This window comes from Larimichthys crocea, chromosome IV (assembly GCF_000972845.2).
Source record: "Larimichthys crocea isolate SSNF chromosome IV, L_crocea_2.0, whole genome shotgun sequence".
NCBI lineage: Eukaryota > Metazoa > Chordata > Actinopteri > Sciaenidae > Larimichthys > Larimichthys crocea.
In genome coordinates, this window is record NC_040014.1 from 6301511 (window position 1) to 6315216 (window position 13706).

Sequence of the window (13706 nt, forward strand, 5' to 3'; positions counted from 1 at the left end):
GATCTCTCTATATATTTTAAAACAGATATCTTAATATATTAATGCAGAAAAAGGTAAATAAAAGATAAATCTTCATCAGATGATAACCAATGAGTTTTGAGACTGCAACTCAACCAGTGGATTAAATATGGATATTGGAATGCTTCTGGTGATAAAATTGTGTCTCTTGTCTACAGATTCTGAAAATATTTGCATATATCTGCTCATAGATGTTAATAGGTTTCAGGATATCCTCACTTTGGGAATGTACCATCATCTGACATGGTTAGATGATCACTCAGCGGCCAAGCTATTATGTCTACTTTTCAGCCACAGCCAGTGACTGCTCGTGAGTCAGAGAGCAGGCCAGAAAGATGGAGAGCAAGCCATTCCTGTTCTGAATCTCTGTTCAAACATGTTTTAAATTAAACTTCTCCACGCACTTCGTGCATACACTTGAGTGAGTGTTACAACACTGAAACAGAAAAATGATCCAGTCACATCTTAAGCGACTTCTCCAGTTCAACTCCTGGCAACATTTTGGGAGTGGGAGTTTCACAAGTGTTTATTTTTAGCTCTTGCCTTGTGAACAATACCAGATTCACATGTACCAGCTTGCATTGTTTCTCAGATTTCATCAGAGATCAGGGTTATTCCCTCTTACCCTCTTTCACTTTTTACTACTTTCAAGTCTCCTCAAGATTATCAAGATTGCATAAGCCAAGGGATCACCCTCTACGTAGGTGGAATTCCCATGTGGAGAGGAGTGATGGGTTTCCCAAAAAAATCTAAGAAAAGATCTGAAAGGAAAAATACAAATCACTTGCAGTAGGTCCTAAATCTTGCATCATCACCATCAGCTATTGTCTGATGACGATTTATTATCTGGGGATGACGGTAAATGTCTCTTGTCTACAGATTCATAGATGTCTACTCATAGATGTTAGTAGGTTCCAGGATATCCTCACTTTGGGCTTTGTCGACAGGAATGTACCAACATCTGACATGGTAAAATGATCACTCAGTGGCCAAGATATTATGTCTACTTTTCAGCCTCTTCTCATGAGTCAGAGAGCAGGCCAGAAAGAAAGAGAGCAAGCCCTTCCTTTTCCCTTACACGGGACTCACACAGGAGACTGTGATTGTGTGTTGTTCCACTTCAACAATTAGTCTCTCATCGTTCATGTTGAGACCCTTTGATCGATTGACTGCTGACCTGGTGCCACTGGTCATGACGTAATGTTGCTGTGAAGTTGTGATAGGCTACATGAAAGGGGGAGGAAGTTTATTTTGTTGATTCTGTGTCGGATTTCCTGTCTGGTGCAATCTGCTCTGTTGAAATTTACAAGGTTTAGCAGCAGCTCGCGTCAAAAATAGAAATGCTATGGAATGCTTGCGCCGTGGCGCGGAGAGGCGCTTCTGAGACGTGCCCTGTGTGAGTGCTCTCATTGACTAGACTGGCAGCGATCAGCTCCGGTGAGTGGGCCTTGAGTCAAGTCTCATCAAGTTTGATTGCATAAGCCAAGGGATCACCCATACATAGGTTGCGTAATGGGGTTTCCAGGTAATCATGACAAAAGCTCTTACAAAAAACAATTCAAAATTGGTTGTAGGAGGTTTCAGTATATGTCTTAATCTGACTGCCTAAGTAAAGCCAAGTTTTTGTAAAAACAACAAACAACCCTTAATCCCTCATCATCATCATACATTCATACATACATACATACATACATACATACATACATACATACATTTAAATTAACCAAACTGATATAAGTTAATGAATTTCCTCTAATAGAATTTTCTATCCTTAGGTTACACAGGGTCACGTGTGGGCCTTGAGGTCCTCAGTAGTAGTAGTAATAATTGTTTGGCTTTGGTTGAGAACAGCGGGTCCCAGCCTATCTCAACGTTCTGGTGTCCGGGGTCAAAGGAACCTAATGTTGTCTTCCTAGACATAATAGATAGCTTACCGTTGACGTTTCACCAGCAGCAGTGGGGACAGAATGTGAGACCAACTCAGGCACTTCTGATGTACTTTGAGAGTGTCTCTAATTCTTTTGGCCAAGCTTCAATAAATATTACAGCAAAGACATCAGAAGCTCCTGAACACTTTTTTCCTTCCTAACCTCACCATTCACCATTGATTTCAGCGATTTCTACACAACACTTTGCTCCCTCTTTGATTCAATTTCCACATGAACAATATATCTTACTCTCTAATTGCCGATCAAAAGCTCACCCTCAGTGCTTCAGACAGTGACTTACTGGATGAAATTTAGCAGACTCCGAAAGTCTCTGAATACTCCCCATCTCCCACAAGGAGAAGACTTGCGACTGTCTTCCAACTGCTCACAGACTCCCAACACAACTCCACTCGCCCATGCCGAGTTCCACAAACACTTACCGGCAACACTGACGACGTCACGCTGCATCCTACGGCTGAAGCCCAACCTCCTCCTTCATCCCTGGCCCAAGGTCAGGTGGTATCAAACCCTACACCCCCAGTTACAGTGTCTCATCCCTCTTTCACCTTTCCCCAAGCTTCACTAATCACCCGTGCACATGCATCCCACCATTCCGGCATCCTTTCCTCTTCTTTCAATCCTAGCTTTCCTATTTCTTCTTCCACAGCTATCTCAGCTCCTACAGCCATGGTGTCAAAGGCGGAACTGAAGTTGATGAAGAGGATTCTGGCGAAGTTGCTAGGTGATTCCAGGTGCTGTAGGAGGGAGTGAAGGAGGCATGCCACAGCAACATCAATTCCCTTTTTGGCCCAGATCTGATACAGGTTCAACAAATGGATGGATGATGTTAAGTATCAGTTTTCAAGACATTTCATGACTACTGAGGTGAATGCAACTGGCCGGTAGTGATAGTGAGCTAAACTCAGGGCACTCTTTCCAAATTGGAGGCGCCTCCACCCCTTCAAAAGAGGGAATCCCAGACAACACCAAAATCAAATTTGTAGCTGTTCTTCAATACTTGGAGCTTAAAGCGTAATTTCAGGAGCTGGACCACACCTTAACTTCTGACAGTCCCTTCACACTCGTATTCCGCACGCCGTTCCCACCCCATTTCTTTCACCTTTTCTCCTCTCTTTCTTACTCTCTATGGGGCCCTGAGGGGGTCCATCATGCCCGGGTGCTACGGCGGATTTCCTATCGAAGCTTCCCTAACATCGCAGCATCAGACCGAAGAACTACACGTAATCACACTTCACTCTCAATCATTCATTTTGTCAATAAATCATTTTACCATATCTTGTTGATGGTGTGGTCCGTGCTAGTGAAATACATTCATGTACATTGGAAACAATCTGAACGACATCAGAAACGCATGTGTGCTTCTCTGACTCTGAAGTTGTCTCTTGTAATACTTAGAGAGGCGGAGAGAAGGTTTCCTCAACTCCCTCCACTATGATTCTATTTGATATTATATCATGTTTCAGTTCACCCGAGTTACATTTCTGTTGTTAAGCAGCTGGTCCTCTCCCTACAGCATCGGCCACATGAATGGGCCATGCAAATGCTTCTGCATTGCATGGCCCATAGAGCAAAAGCACCAAAGACTTACACCAACTGAGCTGTTAACTTCTGGTTTAGCCATCCACTAACATAAATGGGTATTAAAGGAATTAATCATAAGGCTCTTTTAGATTATCTGAATGTTTTTTTATATCGAAATTAGTCATTTTGCTGGGATTGTGATGCTCAAAACTTTTTTATATCTGCTTCACAATATAAGCTGATGACAGAAGTTTAGGCAAGTAAACTGGAAGCTGGGCGTACTTAGGAAAGTGTTTGTAAGTACACATTTATACAGGAGCTTTGTATTGCTGGAAGTGCTGATGTCAGGTATTGAGTAAAATGTGAAGCTAATTACTTAAAACATACCAGAATATTAGAAGAATAGAATAGATAGAATATTATCTCTGCTCATATGTCACAGTCACTGATGTGATGAATTTTAGGTTTAACTTATAGCAAATCATTCAAATCATGTTGTTATATACACTACCATTCAAAAGTTTGGGGTCACTTAGAAAATTCTATGTTTTCAAAAGAAAAGCATTTTTTGTCCATAAAAAAATACATCAAATTGGTCAGAAAAGCAGATATTTTAAATGGCATAAATGACTATTGTAGCTGGAAACACTTGATTTGTATTGAAATATCTTCATATGTGTACAGAGGCCCATTATCAGCAACCATCACTCCTGTGTTTCAATTGCATGTTTTGTTTGCAAATCCAAGTTCATTATTTTAAATGGCTAACTGGTCATTAGAAACACCTTTTGCAGTCATGGTAGCATAGCCGAAAACTGCCAAAATGGCCAGAAACAAAGAACCTTCTTCTAAAACATGTCAGCCTATTATTTTTCTGAGAAATGAAGGCTATTCCATGTGAGAAATTGCAAAAAAAAAAAAAAAAAAAAAAAAAAAAGCTCTTGTAAAATGCTGTGTACTATTCAAGTCACAGAGCAACATAAAATGGCTTTAACCAGGATAGAAAGAGGATTGGGAGACCCAGGTGCACAACTGAGTAAGTGGACAAATACATTAGAACAGTGGTCCCCAACCTTTTCCTAACTGTGGACCGGTCAACGCTTGGGACCGAGGGGGGGGGGCAGGGATAATAATAATAAATGTGTGTACTCATATGGAACTTTATTCTGCGGCCCGGTACTGACCCGGGGGTTGGGGACCACTGCATTAGAATATCTTGTCTGAGAAACAGACGCCTCACAGGTCCTCAACTGGCAGCTTCATTCAATTGTACCTGCAAAACACAACAACATCAACAGTGAACAACTCAGGGATGCTGACCTTCTAGGCAGACTGGCAAAGAAAAAGACATATCTCAGATTGGCCAATAAAAAGAAAAGATTAAGATGGGCAAAAGAACACAGACACTGGACAGAGGAATGTTGAAAAAAAAGTGTTATGGACAAATGAATCCAAGTTTGATGTGTTTGGAATGGATCACAAAGGAGAACATTTGTGAGACGCAGGCCAAATGAAAAGATGCTGGAGGAGTGCTTGATGCCATCTGTCAAGCATGGAAGAGGCAATGTGATGGTCTGGGGGTGCTTTGGTGGTGGTAAAATGGGGGACTTGTACAGGGTAAAGGGGCTCTTGATGAAGGAAGGCTATCACTCCATTTTGCAATGCCATGCCATACTCTGTGGACGGCACTTGATTGGACCCTACACCCTACAACAGGACACTCACCTAGCTCAATTTGGAGCTGTGCTTTGGGTGCAAGAACTATTATATAGGGAAGAAGCAGTCAGCTAGTCTTCTGTCTGTAATGGAGTGGTCAGCACAGCTGTTGTGGGAGCAGCTTGACCGTATGTTAAGTAAGAAGGCCCATCAAGCCAATCCAACTTGTGCTAGGTTCTTCAGGAAGCATGGGAGGAAATCTCTTCATATTACCTTCACAAATTGACAAGTAGAAGGAAAAAGGTCTGCAAGGCTGCAAATGGAGGATTCTTTGATGAAACTATGTTTGAAGGAAACAATTATGATTTCAATTAAAAATATTTTTTTCTGGGGGCAGTCGGTAGCGTAGTGGGTTAAGCAGTTAAGCCCCGTGTGTGGAGGCTGTAGTCCTCGCTGCAGCTGGCTCCGGTTCGAATCCTGCATCGGACGGCCATTTACTGCGTGTCACTTGCCCTCTCTCTGCCCCCTGCTTCCTGTCTATCTTCAGCTGTCCTATCAATAAAGGCATAAAAGGCCAAAAAAATAATCTAAAAAAAAAAATCATTTTTTCTAACCTTGTCAATGGCTATATTTCCTATTCATTTTGCAATATGTCCTATTTAAACTGCTATATTTCCTATTCATTTTGCAATATGTCCTATTTAAACTAATTTATTGTATGTTTTTATAGAAAACATGGAATTTTCTAAGTGACCCAAACTTTTGAACAGTAGTGTATATAAGAAGAAATATATTTTAAAAAAATATTATAATAAGGAATACATTCTCAGTTGTGAAAAAAGTGAAAGCAGGCCTGTATTATATACTCAGAAGTTTATTTGTATAATCTCATATCAGATTATATTTTCACAGACAGTTTCACAGACTAGTCACATCTTTTAAAAAAAAAAAAAATACAAAAATGAACTGAGACCAGCACAGTTCAAAATACTACATTTAATACGGTGTAACTGACTTATTAAAATAAACAATATGTTTTCTTGTGAGGAACACCATTAAGAATGCACAGAACAAAACAACAGAATATTAAATGACACTATTATCCATAATTCTTAATGTTAGTCAGTGCTTCATAATTCATAAAATAATACCTGAGTACATTATGTGGACACCTTTGTAACTATATTTTCCCAATTCACAATGTTGAAAATAAGCAGTGTCTAATATATTTATGTTGTGTTATGTTATAAAATACAGTGGTCCCTCGTTTATCGCAGGGGATACGTTCTAAAAAATAACCCGCAATAAACGAAATCCGCGAAGTAATCAGCTTTATTTTTTACAATTATACTACATGTTTTAAGGCCGTAAAACCCCTAACCACACACTTTAATACACTTTTCTCAGACAGGCATTAACATTTTCTCACATTTCTCTCTTATTTAAACACTCTCAAAGTTCAAACTTTCGCAGATTTAACAAAAATAAGTACATTACTGTATTAGTAAATGAAACCAAAGATTATAACCTGTTTTCAAGCCCAAACATTTTTAAGAAATTTAATTTTAATGATCAACCTATGAGGTTTGACACATAAGAAATTATTACCAGTAACTCGCGCGTATTTCACAGTTCCTCTAACGGTGCCGCACCGCTGTAACAGCTTTTTCCTCTGAAGGCCTTGGTGCAGGTGTTTTTTTCCGAGTGCAGAACATACAACACATTTTGTACAGTACTCCCTTAGCCAATCAACAGTTCATACTGTACAGTACGCTGTAAAAAAAATAAAATAAAAAAGCATGCAAAATTACACCAAAAAAAAATGTGAGTCCGCGAAAAGTGAACCGCATTATAGTGAGGGCCAACTGTATTGCAATGCAGTTCATACCAGATTAATTTAAGAACTAAATAAACAACAGTGACAGTTGATTTACTTCAAAGTCACAAACATTCAAGTTCAGAATTTATCTAAAAATAACAAAAACAAAGCCTTCATGTGGATTTAACAAAAGCCAGTTAAACGCAAAGCTAACTTAAAAAAGGGAGTGTCAGTTTGACTTTAATGTAGTTGTAATGTGTAATGTTTGAACAAATTTAAAAACCAATTCTTTCTTTCACATTTGGAGTCAGATAACAAAGAATAAATATGAATGTGTTAAACTTGCATGAAGTTGATACAAATCTGAAACTCATGTTCATTGTAAACATGACTTATTATGAGTGATAAAGTCATTCAGAAAATAATATTTTGTGTCACATCTACAGATATATAACAGCAGCAGTTATGTCCTCTCTTCAGTTATGTTCCACATCCAAATGCTTCATTGTGTCAGTAAAAAAAAGCCAAATCTTCCAGCCATACAGTATCTGACAATCCTAGCAGGCCATAAATAATATATTAAAAAAATGAAGCTTTGGGCCGTGATTGGCCCCTGGGCTGTACTTTGGACATCCCTGTAGTAGAGGCAAAGCTATCTCATTACTCGTTAAAAACCAACCTGTAATTTGTCATTTGTTTATACTGAATATCTTTCATACCTAGTTAATCAGTTAATTTAAACCATTTAAAACATGCAAAGCAAAGTAACCCCAGAATATCTGTTTAATCGAAACACAACGAGTACACAAAAAAGGCAAAAAGGCATATTCTCATAAAGCTGTGTTCTCTATGCGAGATAAGCACCAAATGATGATCTGCTGATCAGTTCGTAGCCCTCTGCAATCCACACGCTCACATGATCACCTTCCAACAAATCGAAGAGCTGCCCAACAAACACACTCCTGTACCCTCCTAGAGTGCAAAATACACCATCCCAGACGTGTGTCAGCTCTACAGCCTGGGGGTAACCTTTATTCCAGTTGTGCAGGTATAAGCCGAATTTCTGGAATTTGCCATCTTCTTCCAAATTGTGGCAATTTAAAGTAATCCTCACATAGACAAAATAGTAGTCCGTCTTTGGAATCACAATGGCACGTTTCTCTTCATTGTAATTTTCACCAAATTTGACATTCCATTTCATGTATACTTTACTGCTGACGTTGCCTATAGTCACAGGCGCTGTAGGATAAAAATATACAGTTAATATTTCACTGTGATTACAAGTGATAATGTTAGCATGCATTCACACAGGATCAGGGATTGTGGCAACTTGTAGCAGGGTTATCCAGCAGTGGTGGGGTGAGGGGGGCTGAGGTGGGTTGCTGTGGGCATGTCTATACGTGCTGAATGTAACCACTGTGAAACAATCAGGAAATAACTTTTATTTCTCTGATTAATGACAGCTTTATTGAGGCCGGCGCTCGCTCCCTGTTATTGTTACTTTGTCTCTCTACCAAAGCCCTCTCTCTCTCTCTCTCTCTCTCTCTCTCTCTCTCTCTCTCTGACAGAAATCAAATTAAACTTCTTTGTGTGACTACTTTGCCACATAAATTGCTAGTCAGACTCACCCCACTGACATAAATGGAAAAACCTCAGTTTTTGCCGGAGCACCTGATCCTGTGTGAAACCACACCTAAAATGTCCAACTTCATCACAAAAAGAAGAAACACGTTTGGTTTATAAATTTCCTTGTAAACTGTATGGGGGTGAACTGATTTAAAGGTGCAACATGAGTGGCTTGAGCAATCAGGCTTCATTCAGCCACCACAGCTGCACCCTCACTTTGCTTTTTTTTAAATTAGCCATGACTGCTCTCCTTTTCATAGCAGAGATGGTGTAATCTCATTTTTGTGGGCCTGTTGCCCAGGTTGGCTGCATGACAATGATACATCTGGCTCTCATGCTCTCTCTCTCAGCTGAGTAAGCGCCAGCATTATATACACACATTGATGGAAGTATTAAACCTGTATTCACTTCCCTACTGAAACTCAATGCCAAGTTAAGTAAGGTAAAAAAAAATGTTTTTAATCATGCAATTATGCTTGGATGGTTACCTGCGGGTGTTTTTGGATTAAGAGTTATGTTCCTGAGGCCAGTTGTGACTCGTGTCACAGGTTTATGACACTTAGACTTGTTACCTTTGGGATGTGATTCAATCTTTTGAAAGTTAACTGTTAGGTTTTTCTTAGAATTCTTAGAAGAATGCTGCACTTGATTTTTATTCATCTTCAGGTAAGTATTTCAATAATAATATAATAATACTATATTATTAATAATAATAATTATAATAATAAGTAAGTTTCAATCTCTATCAGACAAAACAAGAGTTGCACAAATCTTCAGGAAAAACACTCACTGAGATGAATGCGCAGTCTTTGTGAGTTCTTGGAAGTATTGTCTGTAAATAGAAAAATAGAGGAGAAACAAGTTCAAAACAATGCTGCTTGTTGCTCAAAGTATTTCAGAGAACCCAAAACCCTGATCTACGTTACGTAACAGAACGTTGTCTTAGTTGTGAATTACACACTGTACATTGAGCTTTGCCAAGGAGAGTCGAGAGCATAAAAGAATAATTGAACTTATAATGTTTAATTACATATCAAGTTAATGACATAACATACCTGCAGGGCACTGCTTGGAGTAGGCTGGACTTTGCTCAGCTGTGCTCTAGGAATAAGGTAGAATACATATGTTCAATCAGATGCCTTAGATTGTGGCTGTTATATTATGGTTTATATGACGGTTCTGTTGAGTATTCAATCATATTATAAAATCTTGACTTCACAGGGAATATTGGGATGCAGTGAATTAAAGAAGCACTAATAAATAGAAATGGAAATATAGGTACTACAAGTACTCAACTTTATACAGCTTAATCTTCTGTTGTCCAACTCTTAATCACTGCATTTATCATTAGGGATGCTCTGACAGCCTTAGATCAACCCAAAACATTGTTCATGGTAGTTAAGGTAGTTTTAAACTCTGCTATGTCTCTCACTTTAAGAGTTTAGTGGACTGATGGACATGTGACAGTGAAATATTCTTGTTGTTAAGTCAAGTTGTATATTCCAACATCACATGACAGCTGTCAATACCATAACTGAACACACTCACGTCGTCAATGATTTAGACACAGACAAAGCTCTCTACAAGATAACGAGAAGTTAGCACACAAAGAAAAAGTCTTGGAATCTACCTCTTGGCCATTGGATCCAGAGATTCCACGCTGCCTTAAAATAGCTCCATTCATGAAAATGAACAGTGCTGTACAGATGAGCAGCAGAAACAGAGTGATGAGTCTGAGGCACATCTCTTGCTGCTTCATGTCCCGGCAGTGTTTGATGAGGATGAGGGCAGACCTGTCCTGGCCCATATCTATCATAGAATCCTTGCAGGTAGTTTCAGCTGGCAGAGTGTGTCCCATCTGTTTCTGTCCCATGGTGGCAGATCTGATCTCTGTCAGAGTGTCTGCAAACTGGCTGGTCCTGAAAAAATCTGATTACAAGTGATCCATGCAGTGTCTTATATTAGCTGTTGAACAGTGGGAAACTAGGCTACCGCCTACACTAAAAGCATTTGTCTGGAATTGCCTCATCTGTCCATTCATACAGCATGCAGATGGGAAGGGAGAAGAGAAAGAGAGGAGGAGCCCCAGCAAGAGACCCAATTTTTGTGCAATGTCCAAAAAGTGTGACTCAACTTTAATTCCCATGTATTTTAATTTCATTGTAGTCATTGAGATAAGAAAACCATTGTCATGCATTTGAAGTCATGTGTCTGTCACCTGATGAAGGTATGAAAGGTAAAAATACTCAATGATCCATCAGTCATTATTCAACAGTGGAACCTCTTTTGCCAATCTTCAGTTGTTTTATATCTGCCTGCATTTGGGTGGTCCGGATGAGGTGGATGTCAGGCGAGTGTATTGTGGCCAAGCGGAAATCCCTATTACTGGAAAAGTAAGTGAATATAGAAATTCTAAACTGTAGTTCCTCGAGTGTCTGTTTGAGACAGGCTGCAGAAGTGAGTCTGTCCTCATGTTCAAATGTCCAACTTCACAGCAGAAGTAAACATGTTTACAGCCTGGTACAAAAAACTGTTTTGGTCTCTGTAGCTAATTTCCCCGTTCATGACAACTGTACTGAGGGTGAATTTATATACAACTCACCTGTTCAAATGATATTAAGGCTTAAAGTTATGAAGAATTAACAGCTGGCGTGGCTGCAGCTCAGGAGGTAGAGGTCTGTTGTAGAAAGTAATTTGACAGTGTTGAGAAGATGTTATACTGCCCCCTGGTGACAGCGTTTTGTAAGTTTTTCTCTGTTCTGAATAAAAGACACGTAAGCCAACAATAGGTTATGGGCCCAGAGAGTCGCTGAAAAGCTGTGTTGCGACATAAACAGTGTTGTGGGATTCACAATGGAAGATAAGCTGTTTATTGCACCAAGCTGAGTTTCAACGAAAAGAAAAGGCATTTTCTGTTTTGGTGTTGAATGTAAGTTCACCCCAGTTGTACCTGATAACAAGCTGTCAGACTCCAAAAGAAGCGTGGGACAGCTTAGAGGACATTTTGAGAGAGACACTCTTGCAAATAAACTGTTCCTAAAGAAAAAATACTTCAGATGTGAAATGAAGGAAGGAGAAAGTTTAACTGAACATTTGAAACGAATGACGGAAATGACAGACAAGCTTGGAGCAATAGGTGCTATAATTGAAGAAGAAGACCAGATTGTAACTCTCCTGGGTAGCTTGCCATCAAGCTATGCTACAATTGTCACTGCGTTAGAAACAAAGATGGACAACTTGACACTGCAGTTTGTTCAGCAAGCATTAATAAATGAAGAACAAAACAGAGTGCAAGCAGATGATGCAGCTGCATCAGGTGGTGCATCAGCCATGTCAACGCAAGTTCGTGGAGATATTCAGCCTAATTCTAAGGCAGTGGGAGCTGACAGATCCAGCTCATGGAGAAGTTAGAAATGTGGAAAAGAAGGTCATATAAAGCGTGACTGTCCAGAGGGAAAAAAGAAAAATAAATTTCACAAGGCCAAAAGCATGATGTGTGAAGATACCGAAGAGTCATCTAAGAGTGCTTTTATAGTTAAAGAGACTAATCAGAATGAGATGTCACAACAGACTCAGTGGTTGATTGACTCTGGAGCATCAAAGCACATGACTTGCTATAAAGAATGTCTTCAAGACTACCAAGAGTTTTCAGAACCACAGTCTGTAAAACCTGGTGATGGCAGAGTGGTGGATGCACTAGGACTTGACAACATCAAACTCAAAATGACATTCAAAGTCAGTGATGTAAAAAATGTCACAATGTATTATGTTCTGTATGTTCCCAAGTTATCCGGAAATCTTTTCTCAGTGGGAGCTGCTACAAGAAAAGGAAATACAGTGCAGTTCAAAAAGTCTCACTGCTACATACGTGGGAAAGATGGAACTTTCCATGGAATGGGAACACAAAGATCTGATGGAGTATATCAGCTGGACGTCGAGGAAAGTTTGCCTGTGTGTCACAATGCATCAAGTGCACCACTAACAGCCAGCCTGTGGCATCAGCGCCTGGGTCACACCAGCAAATTAAAGGAACTCAAAAATCTGGTAAATGGAGTGGATTTTACTGCAGAGATAGAAGCTACCTTCTGTGAAGGGTGTTTGGAGGACAAGCTGTCTAGAAAACCACACAAGCCAGTGGGAGAGATTCGCTCCAAACGTAAGTTGCAGTTGATCCATAGTGATGTCAGTGGTCCCATGCAGACTGAATCAATAGGTAGAGCATAGTACTTCATGACTTTTATTGATGATTATTCCAGATGTTGCAAGGTCTACTTACTGAAACAAAAAAAGTGAGGTTCTTGGCAAATTCAAGGAGTTTGAAAAAACATTTTCCAATGAGTGTGGAGAGAAAGTCGCAAGGCTGAGAACAGATAATGGTGGGAATACACATCCAGTGAATTTCAAGAATACCTGAAAGCTCAAGGTATCCACCATGAGATGACTGTACCCCACACACCTCAGCAAAATGGTGTTGCTGAAAGGAAAAACAGAACACAGATTGAAGCAGCCAGAAGTATGCTGTCTGATGCTAAGTTGCCAAATATGTAATGGGCAGAGGCTGTAGCAACTGCAGCATATATACAGAACAGGTTGCCCACATCTGTTCTGAAGAAAGTGACACCCTACCAGGGATGGAGTGGCAAAAAGCCAGACATGAGTCACATGAGAGTATTGGGCTTTGTTGCTTATGCACATGTTCCAGACACAGAAAGAAGAAAATTGGAAAGAAAGCTGTGAAACTTCGCTTCATGGGATACGCAAACAATGCAAAGGGCTACCGTCTCTTTGATGAGAAAAAAGGGAGGATTCTCATTCGTCGAGATGTCGTCTTCAATGAATCTGACTTCAGCTGGAAACCGGAAGTGGAAGTATGCTGTTCAGAGAAGGAAATATCCATCAATACTAATGAACGTGAAACACCATCTGACAAGACCACTGTCAGTGAATCTGCTAGACAAAGCAGCAGAATCAGGAAGCCTCCAAAGAGGTATGGATTTGATGAGTTTGCTGACAAAGTAACTGTTGATCATATTGCCAATGTGTGTTGTGTTACAGAGCCAAGCACACTAAAAAGCATTAATGGGTCCTAATGCAAAGGAATGGCAGGAGGCAGCTGA

General features: G+C 39.9%; 1 protein-coding gene across 1 annotated transcript; it reads right to left on the minus strand.

The window, feature by feature from the left end:
• Window positions 1-7375: 7375 nt before the first annotated feature.
• LOC104936472 (uncharacterized) lies at window positions 7376-10577 on the minus strand. The gene is made up of 4 exons (XM_019265453.2): window positions 10220-10577; window positions 9645-9690; window positions 9380-9421; window positions 7376-8202 (listed from the first exon to the last, which is right to left on the minus strand). The coding sequence occupies exons 1-4, from the start codon at window positions 10460-10462 to the stop codon at window positions 7811-7813; spliced, it is 723 nt and encodes a 240-aa protein (XP_019120998.1). The 5' UTR covers window positions 10463-10577; the 3' UTR covers window positions 7376-7810.
• Between the last annotated feature and the right edge of the window lie 3129 nt (window positions 10578-13706).